The sequence below is a fragment of the Terrapene carolina genome, unplaced genomic scaffold (genome assembly GCF_002925995.2).
Source record: "Terrapene carolina triunguis isolate 2854851 unplaced genomic scaffold, T_m_triunguis-2.0 Scaffold374, whole genome shotgun sequence".
Taxonomy (NCBI): Eukaryota; Metazoa; Chordata; order Testudines; family Emydidae; genus Terrapene; species Terrapene triunguis.
The window spans coordinates 16,610,527-16,621,333 of record NW_020664725.1 but is presented as its reverse complement, the minus strand read 5'-3'; the positions used below and the strand labels follow the sequence as shown (position 1 = coordinate 16,621,333).

At 44.9% G+C, this 10,807-nt stretch overlaps 2 protein-coding genes across 2 annotated transcripts in view; one reads left to right on the top strand and one right to left on the bottom strand.

Moving 5' to 3' along the window:
* BUD13 (BUD13 homolog) overlaps positions 1-7,154 on the top strand; it is a 13,630-nt gene extending 6,476 nt beyond the window's left edge. Inside the window, exons 6-12 of the mRNA XM_026657952.1 lie at positions 1-256; positions 1,054-1,409; positions 1,703-1,811; positions 3,266-3,404; positions 3,805-3,989; positions 4,406-4,487; positions 5,488-7,154. The exon at positions 1-256 is cut by the window's left edge and continues 13 nt beyond it. Coding sequence (XP_026513737.1) covers positions 1-256; positions 1,054-1,409; positions 1,703-1,811; positions 3,266-3,404; positions 3,805-3,989; positions 4,406-4,487; positions 5,488-5,581 — 1,221 coding nt within the window. The 3' untranslated portion in view covers positions 5,582-7,154. The remainder of the gene's footprint in view (positions 257-1,053; positions 1,410-1,702; positions 1,812-3,265; positions 3,405-3,804; positions 3,990-4,405; positions 4,488-5,487) is intronic.
* A 2,274-nt stretch (positions 7,155-9,428) lies between these two features.
* LOC112118195 (stabilizer of axonemal microtubules 2-like) overlaps positions 9,429-10,807 on the bottom strand; it is an 84,636-nt gene continuing 83,257 nt past the window's right edge. The window contains exons 10-11 of the mRNA XM_029912903.1: positions 9,660-9,802; positions 9,429-9,528 (exon numbers count right to left, since the gene is read on the bottom strand). Of these exons, the coding sequence (XP_029768763.1) occupies positions 9,429-9,528; positions 9,660-9,802 (243 nt within the window). The remainder of the gene's footprint in view (positions 9,529-9,659; positions 9,803-10,807) is intronic.

The following is a 10,807-nucleotide window of genomic DNA, read 5'->3' as shown; positions in this document are numbered from 1 at the left end:
GGCCGCCGCGACTCAGTGTCAGGAAAAAAAAACAAGAAAACTATGGACAAATCACTACCGGGAGGAATCCAAGGAGAGCGATCTAATCTGAGATCTGGCTTCCCACACAAGTCCTCATCACATCATAAGCGGCAGATAACTCCAGATCTTTCACCCCTCAGGAAGAACAGAGACAGTTCTGACCTAGCCACATCACCATCTCGGAGAAAGAGAACTGGATCACCTAGTGGGCTGAAAAAACAGAGCAGCACAAGAGGTGAGTGTGTATGAGATCATTCAGTGCTAGCCGGGTGCTCTTGGGAACAGCAAGTCACTCAAGTTCGTGTTATTTCTAAACATTTGTCAGGCCCCCGTCTGTGACCATGTTTGCACACTGCTGCCAGCCGTGGGATTTGGAATCAGTGTTTCACACTTTCTCTTGGTAAGTTAAAGATGGAAAGACTTGGACTTACCTTACAAGAAGTACAAAAATCCCCAGTAACGAAAGCTTTACCATTACAAAACGAAGTCTCTCAGTCCTGTTCTGCACAGACTTAGCAAAGGGTTAAAAATCAACCCAAAGTGCCTATATCAAAGGCAAATTGCGAGTAAAAGGAACCCCATGCAAAGAGAAGAATATTTCAAACACGTGTTAGCGAATGTTAACAGTATCCTTTTTCCCCGCGCGTGAAGAGGTGGCCTTAGGGACAGCTGACCCCCATGCTGATGGGAAATAGCCTCATTCAGGAATTAAGCTATTGGAGCAATGCTGATTATACTTAAGTGTACTTACCAGTATTTTTATAGGTGTAGAAGAGGGATTTTCAAACTAACTTCCAGGACCAGTCGGGGCTGTTCTCGGTGCTTGATATAGAGTTCTAAAAGGAGTGCCCAGGGCTTAGCTGTCTGTGTACCCTATTATCACATGGCATGTTTAACATCTTTTCTGGTTTCCAAACTGGCTAGTTTAGCTCTGCAGAGACGCACCTCAGACGCTAGCATGTCCAGGCTTTTACAGGGCTCCAAACTGTATTTCTTCTGTGATCATAATTTGCTATCTTCATATTATTGCAGGCTTTTCTCCAGCCAATAAAAAGCCTAAACAGGCTCCGTCGCCTAAAAGGCGCAAGAGACATGACTCTGATTCTTCACTGGCACGGAAGAGTTCCCAGGACTCGTCTGATTCCGACCTTTCCCCCCTGCGGAACAGTCATAGACCAGGCCTGCTACACCGTGACTCCCCCTCCAAACTCTCTCCTCCCAAGAGGAATCAGAACACGTCTTCAGATTCTGATTTATCTCCTCCCCGAAGGAGTCAGGCAGCTGGAAAGAAACTCCACGGTTCAAGGAGCTCTCCTGGCCTCTTGCCTCCTCGTCGAGGCCCAGATTCTAAAAGATCTTTCCAGGGGGAGAGAGGAGAGGACCAGAGGGTAAGCTTGTAAGGTATAAGTTTCCTATGCTGCCCTCCCTACTTGCCTCACCCCGTCCTGCAGTGAGCATTGCTAAGGATGAGTGAATAGCTTTGTCCTCTTGCCCCACTCAGTCATTGTGTGTCTGCTGAGAGTGCCCACAAGGCGGCAAGTTATTGCCCCGGGGAGGGAGGTGGCTTGGTGATATGGACATTTCTCCTAAGAACTGGACTGAGATCACTAGCTCTTTACATGGATGGGCCTCCACAGCCTTCAGCTAGTGGTAATGTGTGGTATTCCTTTTGGATTTGCAGGCCAGCCAGATGCTCTCCGGGGGTAAAGCTGGCTTGGTGTCAGCCGACCTGCTGCGGAGAGAACAGCAGGAGCTCAGGAGACATGATAGAAATAACAAACACTTGGAAGGTAAAGAGTTAATGAGACTGTAATGGGCATCAACCTGCTTTCAACCTACAGCCTGGTTCCTACTGCTTTTTTCTGTGCTAGTTGTAGGGGTTTGGGGTGTGGTGGGCCCTGGCTGAAGTGCTTCTCTGTGGGGTAGCATCTAGGCACTCCAAAAGGCCTTCAAGGGTGGTGTCATGGGGCCTGTATAAGCCCCTTCATTTTCAGTTTAAATCGTTTTTTACCAAAAGAGTCCCAAGTTTTACAAAAAGTATTCATTTTTTTCTCATTTTCACCCTACTTCTGTATCATTCAAATATATATAAAAAAAATAACTTGTTTTATTAGGAAAATACAACACATTGCATGAGAGAGATGCATTACGATAATACAAGTGTGTGTGTGTGTGCACGCGCAAAACTGCCTGTTGAAGTAAGGCTATGTATTAGTCTAGATAAGATACACACAATAAACAAGCTCTGAAGTGCGTGCGCATCTGAACATACTGATACATCTCATGCCCACCACGTACACATTTCAAGCTGTTAGCAGATAACAGTTTAAAGATTTGACACACTAAAATGGGAAGAAAATTAAAATCTGTCAGAATACATTTCAGAACACAAAGAAGTATTCAAAAGTTTAAAGAAAACCCCCCAAACAGGAGAAAAGGATGAAGTTGAGTTTATGCACTGCAAACGGTGTGGCCCAATTATTAAATGTAAATATTTATAGACTCATAGTTCTAAGTCTACAACAGTAAACTGTTTATTCAAATGAAAAGTTTTATTTGGGGATTAGAGATACATTGTTTTCTTAAACTCAGAAGTGGCATTGTGTTTTGAGATCTGTCTTAGTTTTGTAGCAAACCACATTGAACGGAATTCAAAGCATTAATCAATCTACTGAATACTTTCCCCCCGTCTTTCTGTTCACCAAAATAAACCCTGATACTTACCCAGAAACATTATTAATAGTTTTTTTGCACTGATTTTCATCTGTTTTTGTTGTTGCGGTAATAAACACTGATAAATTCCTGGGAAAAATTAAATAAAATAAAAACTGAAAATGAAGGGCCCTAGGCCTGTAAAGTAAATGAAATGTAAATGGTGGAACCCTCCCACGCCCGAGCACTGCTCCCCATGAAATAATAATAGAGAGGGCTGAAGCTTTTGGGACTTGCATCAGGGTGCTAGGCAGGATCAGTGAGCAATTCTTAAAAGAACAGGGTCAGACTGAGATTTGAGTAAGCCTACCTACAAGGACAGTTGTGGTCAGTGGCTAGAAACTGGTGGTTGTGGTTCTATTGTTACTGGTTGGTGACCTTTTTCTGAGGTTGGAATACTTTAAAAACAAAAAATATACATCAGCCAACCAAAACACAGGGCTGTTGAAGTGCGTAGAAGTGATGGACTGAATTGACTTGAGATTTTGGAAATGTTCTAAAATGACTAACCTGCAACTTCTCATGTCTTCAGATGAATCCCAAAATGCTGAAACAGTCTTTCGAGACAAGTCAGGCCGCAAGAGGGACCTTATGCAGGAACGACTTGAGCAGCAGAAGAAGGCGGAGGCGAAATCTGAGAGAGATGAGCTCTATGCTAAGTGGGGCAAGGGGTAAGAAGCCCCGGAGTTCAATAGCAAACTGCTCAGTCCTGTTCCATGGCATAACAGCCCCTCCCCCTAATGATGTAACACCTCTGTTGCCAACAAAGATGGCTGTTGTGAAGGTGGTTTTTAGTGATATGGATGCAGGCCCATTTGTGACTGGATTGAGACCACTGGACTCCTTTCCCAGGGAGCACTGACCAGGCACTGAGATTCTGGGCCTGTACACCAAATGTTCTCTATCATCTTAGAGATCTCTTGAATCTTCCTGTCCCGCACTGGTGTGTGGATTGTGAGTGCTGTACACTTGTTGGCAGGATTGCAGTCAGCCACGCACACTGAGCAAGCATTAGGATGTGCCCTGGGTCTGACATGCTCTAACATAAGGCTTTGTATGTTTCTTTTCAAGCCTGGCCCAGAGTAGGCAGCAGCAGCAGAATGTGGAGGATGCAGTAAAGGAGATGCAGAAGCCATTGGCTCGTTACATTGATGACCAAGACTTGGATCAGATGCTTCGAGAGAAGGAAAGAGAAGGGGACCCCATGGCTAACTTCATCAGAAAGAAGAAAGCCAAAGAGAGCAAGGATAAGAAAGGTTGGTTTGTACTTAGGTTATGGCAGTTCAGGGCTCCAGTGATGCACTGATGAGCAAGGCTGCTGTTAATAAATGCACAGCACAAGACTCACCGTAACGGATCAGTCTGTTTTTGGTGGATGTTAGTGCAATAGTGGTAATGACTCACTGTACGGTTGTTGGCCAGCTGTGTTCTGATTGGCTTAGAGACCAGGTGAACAACAGTGCTATGCTCTTGTGAACCAACAGAGTTAAACTAGATTAAAGGTGGTATTTGGAAGTTGCCTCCATGAATAATGGTCAGCGCTCAGGGGTCTGGCTGGCTGGCTCAGCATTCAGTGCATGTGTGTGTACGCTGTTTTAGATTGATGATAACATAACCACATGGTTGAGCTGAAATAGTAATGGATTATATTGCTGCTTTTCTCTGTCTCTAGAGAAGCCCAGGTACAATGGACCGGCACCTCCCCTGAACAGGTTTAACTTATGGCCTGGGTATCGCTGGGATGGAGTGGACAGGTAGGCATTCCTCATCGGTTTGTATTGCACCTAGCATGGTGGTGGAGGTAATAGATGGGCTTCTGCCCTGAAGAGCTTACCCTTAGCTCCAGGGGTAACGCAGACAAAGGCATGGGGGAAGTATGCTGTACTGCCCGCACACAAAGGCGTTTTCACACAGTCTCTTGGCTTACTGAGCTTCCAAACCTTTTTTTTAAATGATGTGACTTTCATGCCAGAGTGAGGTGCTGGCTCGACACCCCAGAAGACCAGAGTCCTCTGTTGACCAGCGCACTGGGAGCAGCACTGCAGGCTTCTCGTTAGAGCTGCTTGCATTTTGGGGGGGTGAAAATGGCTTGTCAGTGGTACTGGAATGTTTGTGTTTGCAATTTGACAAATAGTTGGTCAAATTGAAATGACAAATTATTGGGTTTCAGTTTTTTTCAGGTGCCTGCCCCCTCCTCTTTTCCCCTTTCCCATCCTCCCTCTCTTTTTTTCCAGTGAGGTGGGAGGAGGGCCCCAACTGCTCTTTTTTGTATTGAATATAAACCATTTTTTAATTTGTTTGATGAAAAATCAAAAACTTCCATGAAATGTTTTTAATTTTTCACAGAAAATACTTGCCCTTTTCTCATCATCTGTGCTTCCCGCACCCTGCTCTCTCCCCTTGCTAATATGCCTCAGTGCTGACATTTGCAGACCCTTGCTATGGTGGGCTGGGAGACCTATCTCCATAGTTTGCCTGTCTTGCCAATGTGGGGATACGTGGCCTTTGCAGTCGGGACATCTATCATTAAAAACTGGAAGGAGACCCACCTAATTTGCTGTACAGTGGCCACTGAACTGCCACCAGATGGCACCAGCTGTTGTTAACTACAGATGGGGCTGAAACTGAGCCAGCAATCTAGAAATGGAAGGGAGCTTGAGCCATCTGGTCGTTCCAGAAGGTTTCATTTCTCAGAAATGGCTTGGTAAAGTATATTGTGCACCAACCCACACTCTTGTTGATATTATTTTGTAGGTCCAATGGGTTCGAACAGAAGCGCTTTGCCAGGCTAGCCAGCAAGAAGGCAGTCCAGGAGCTTGCATATAAGTGGAGTGTTGAGGACATGTAAACAAAAGAGAAAACCAAATGGAAGACCGCTCCTGGCTCCCCTTCGGGGAGGAAGTGAGACCCCAGTACACCCTAATGACATTGCAAGAGCTGTAAGGAATGGCTCATTCTTCCTTGAACACCTCTTCTTTAACACGTTAGCATTCAGTGTTAAAATGGACTACCTGGGGGTGAGAAGGCTGCCTCTAAAGGAAAGTTCAAGATGCTCCTGGAAGAGGATGAAAACAGGTCACTCTCTCCAGTCAGGCAGAGAGGAGAAGGCGGGAAACGTTGGGTCCCTTGAGCACAGAGAAGAACTCCTACAGCTTTACTGCGAGCAGCCAGAAAGTGCAGTATCCAGCTACCTGCAGCAGCAGTTCTGCTCTCTTGGACCTGCTGTGAGATGCAGAAGAGACACCAGTTTCTGGCGTTAATATTTTTTTAACAAATTATATGTAAATACATTTGTAATCCTATTTTCAGCCAAACTCTTGGTTCCCTGGAGGTGTTTTTGGGATCTGCTGATTGTCAGTTGTGTCCCAAATCTCAGGTGCTTCTCTGGGGTGCGGAGAGGATTAAAGAAAACTCATTCAGAGAATAATTATGCTTGTGTGTTGAGATTGTAAACTGAAAGTTGAGATTTCAGCGGTGGGGAGCTCAATAGGGGTTTGTAGGCAGTGGTGGCAGCTTGGGCTTTAATACCATCAGCTGGCTTGTTGCTGTTGCGCCCCAGCAAGTCTGCCTGATGTCATTGCTAAGGAGCCTGAAGTGGCTCTTCTGTCCTGCAATGTGGATTCCCCGACTGGCCGTGAAAGCCCCTCCTGTTCCTCGTTCTGAGCTACGCTAAGTAGACGAATATTTCCTACAATGCCTGGCTCCATATGGTGGAACATCACTGTCTGGTCCCTTCCTAAACGGGGTGTGGAGGAGAAACTCTTTTGTTGTATTTGACAACAAACCCATCCTGGCTAGAAGCTCTGGCAGCTGGTCTGGGTTAACTGCTTATGGAAAGATGCAGCTAATGGTGGGTTTAAATGTACTACCCTGAATGGGATTTTTATTTTGAGCATCTGATGGCAAGGGGTTGGTCTCTATCAAGAGGTCTGACAGTGCCAAGCTAGCTTGGCAGTTGCCTAGTCACAGCATTGCTGTCTGTATGTTTGTTTAAACCTGAAATCTAACTTTCAGAAAAGATGACTGCTCTGCCAAGACTCTGAGCCACTGCTAAGGTAGAGACAATGTGGCCTGGTCCCTCAATGTGTTGAGAAAGTACCTCTGATCTCAAAGGCAGTTGGAGTTTTCTCTTTCTTTACTTTGCAGAGAGAAGGTGTTGAAAGCCCCAGCTGTTTCCATGGAAGGTCCTTGCCTTAGTAGCAGTCTGGGTCTTGGGATAGGAATTAGGTTCCCATGGTTCTTATGCTGCATGAGGGTGTGGGGTGGGAAGTATAGTGTAAAGGTTTTCTTAGGAAATGTGATTCTTGGAGTAGTGCTTTCTCCCCGTCGAAAGGTGATGCTCCTTTTTTATTTAACAGGTTAAGTTTTTAACAGTCCTGTAACCTGGATGAAAAATTGTAAATAATAATGTTTTTTAGCTGGCTCTGTGTGTGGTGTGGTTTTTTTAAACATACAGTGGGGTTTAAGTTGGCATAAGTGTGTCTCAGGGGTGTGGATTTTTCACAGCCCTGAGACAAGTAGCTCTACTGATTTAAGTTCCTCGTGAAGACCAGCTCCAAACACAAATACATGTGTAGGATAAACTTATGCATCGGGCAGATATTATAATCTTTCACTACTGTTATTTGAATTGATGATAAAAAATTAACCCTTGGATTTTTTAAGTCAATGTAAGTTGTAGGCCTTTGCCCTCTTGAGATAGATGTATGTGTGATGGGTTGGATCATAGAACCCCCCCTTGGGAGCTGCCATCCAATGTGCCATGACTACTACTACTACTACTAGTACCACCACCCCTGCTTTCCCTGCCAGCTCAAGACTCCAGCACCCTGTCTTGCTGAGCCAGACACACCCATCTGCTCCAACAAAGACCCAGGGTCTGAATTACTTGCCCCAAAGCTGCAAGTTTACCTGAAAGCAGCTAACAGAAGTGTTCCTGTCTAACACGCAGGTGCCCAACTCCCAATGGGGTCTAAACCCAAATAAATTCATTTTACCCTGTATAAAGCTTATGCAGGGTAAACTCAAATTGTTTGCCCTCTAACACACTGATGGAGAGAGATGCACAGTTGTTTGCTCTCCCAGGTATTAATACATACTCTGAGTTAATAAATAAGTAAAAAGTGATTTTATTAAATACAGAAAGTAGGATTTAAGTGGTTCCAAGTAGTAACAGACAGAACAAAGTAAGTCACCAAGCAAAATAAAATGAAATGTGCAAATCTATGTCTAATCAAACTGAATAAGATCCTCACCAGTTCCAGAATGCTCCCTTTTACAGGCAAATCTCCTTTTAGCCTGGGTCCAGCAATCACTCACACCCCTTGCACACTGTCCTTTGTTCCAGTTTCTTTCAAGTGTCGTGAAGGGTGGAGAGGCTCTTTCTTTAGCCAGCCAAAGACAAAATGGAGGGGTCTCCCAGGTGTTTAAATAGACTCTTGTGGGTGGAGACCCCCCTCCTCACTCCTATGCAAAGTCCAGCTCCAAGATGGAGTTTAGGAGTCACCTGGGCAAGTCACATGTCCCTGCATGACTCAGTTTTTACAGGTAGCATCCATTGTTTATATGCTACCTTGAATGTCCTCAAGTAGACATCTTATGTGGATTGGAGCATTCCAAGATCCATTGTCCTTTAAGTGTTTCTTGATTAGGTACTTAATTTCAACATTCCTTTCTCCAGGAATGGACCAAATGCTCTACTAAGGTTATTTAGAAGATCAAGCCAGTACACAGCCAACATTCATAACGTTGAATACAAAAATGATATATGCATACAAATAGGATTAATACATTCAGTAGATCATAACCTTTACGAATATATGTTACATGGCATATGTAGCATAAAAACACATTCTAAGCATATTTCCATAAAGCCTTATGGGAGGTACATTATGTAAATATACTTTTGTTTTTGTCATCTGATTTTTCTGATAAGTCACGTGCTGCTGGTGCTCCTCTGTTACTCCAGCCTTGCAGAAAACTACTGTCTGGGATTTTTCAGATAGAGAGGAAGTTGGAAACACTCCTTTTGCTGAGGAATGCACATCCGTCTAATCAGGACTATTTAAGTGCTAACACTAAGCACAAGCAATTTTTATTATCTTTAAAATAAAATGCAAAATAATAGACTAATGCACTCTGAAAGCTAGTGTTAAAATATTAACGGTAGCATTCCTACAGAATCCTTAAACAAACAGGAAATACAATGAAATTAGGTACAATTATTGAATATTTCAATAGCTATTACATTTTGTATTGCTGTAACTTAAACAAATACCACATCCATGCACAACACCCAAATTAACGGCAACTATTCTAGGGTGTGTCTGCACTGTGATTGCTTACCCACGCTAGCTTGAATCTCACTAACCTGGCTAAAAGGCAGTGAAGACATGCAGGCTGTACAAGCCTGCCGAGAACCCTTGGTATGTACTTGGGTTCCTATTCTGTGCTGCTGCATCTTTGTTTTTAGCCATGGTAGCTAGATTAAAGTTAGCGTGAGTACTTCTGTGCAAGCTGCAATCACACCTCTGCAGTGTAGGCATACTCAAGTTTCAGAGATTTTAGATGCCATTTTAATGTTGCTAAGATGCACAAAAAACAGTTTATCAAATTGTCTAGTTAGTAATTGTTTGCCCATTAGCATCCTGGGGACAGAGTTGATTTGGCTGAGGGACCTGGATCCACACTGCATATCAGGCTTTAACGGGCACAAGAGAATTCATTGTTTCTCTTCCCTGCTGCTGTTGCTGGATCAAGTACATTTGCAAACGACAGACTGGGAGTGGGATTGGCCTGAAAAAGAAAGTGTTGAGAACCCAGTTGTGTGTCTGACTGGTACCACCGGAGCCGTAGTTGCATGGCAGCAATCAGAATGCTGCCATGGCCTGCCTGGACTCGATCACCAAAAGAGAAAGAAGCTGTACCTGTAAGACTCCCTATGGATGGTGGAGAAATCCTGCTTTCCCTGTGCTCGGATGGGTTTCTGCTCTGGTTTGCAGTTCTTCACCTTCTCCGCTCTCTGGGGCTGGAACGTGCTGTGTGTGGTAGTTTGGCTTTCAAACTTGGCCTAGAAATCCAAACAGTCACAGAGTTCAGTCCCTTTTTTTGGTATTTTACACTGCAAGGTGTTGGGAGACGCTATCAAAGCGCCCCCTGCCCCAGCCATGCCTACATTAAACATGAGCCAACTGCTAACTAGAGATAGCAGCAATCTGTCAGCTTCCTTTCCATTCTGCATGCGGACCAGAGGTAATTACATTTGAAAAAGAAAGAACTGGAGAAAGATAGGAAATTGCTTTTAGGAAATATTAAAATGTGTTAGCAAGGAAGTGGGGTTTTTCCCCTGTTGTTGCCACGATTAGTTGTAGATGCTCTGTCACTGCCAATGTAAAAGAACAGATGAGATAAGGCACTTGTAAATATACAATAGGGCTGTGCAAGGGGCAGACAGACATGGCCTGTTTGGACTCTGCCGTCTGTTTCTGGATATCCCTGAACGCTGTTTGCTAGGGGGTCTGGGACATAAGGTAGCATGTGTGTGCTGCCAGGGGAGCATTCAAAATACCCAGGTTTAACTTGGTGAACGTTAGTCTAAGGGCTGCTTTCCTCCACCTGTTGCTGTCTCAGCTGTGCCCCTCCTGGGGGGAGCAGTAGAGGACCCTACACTGGCTGGTGGCAGCAGCAGCAGTAGGGTGCCCAGCTCCAGCCTCCCCCCGCCGCCCCCACTACACATTGCAGCAAGAGGGCTGTCTTTGTTCTGGTCATTGTTTCCTCACTGGAGGTTTGCTCCAAGCTCCTGTTCCCCTCCCTCATTCCCTGCCCACCAGCTTCCTCTCCCTACACATCTTTGCCCTGGGTAACAACTCCCTCACCTCCCATCATGTTAGTGCCACACGTCTTCTTTAAAAGGTGATACCTGCATCCATCATGCTGCCTGTCTCTCAAATCCCCCTCTCCCCATGTGTCTATTCAGATAATAAACTCTGCAGGGCAGGGACTGCATGCCTGGGGAGTCCATGCAGCACCTGTCATGGTACGACCCTGACTGAAATAGGAGTTGGCGGCTGTTCTC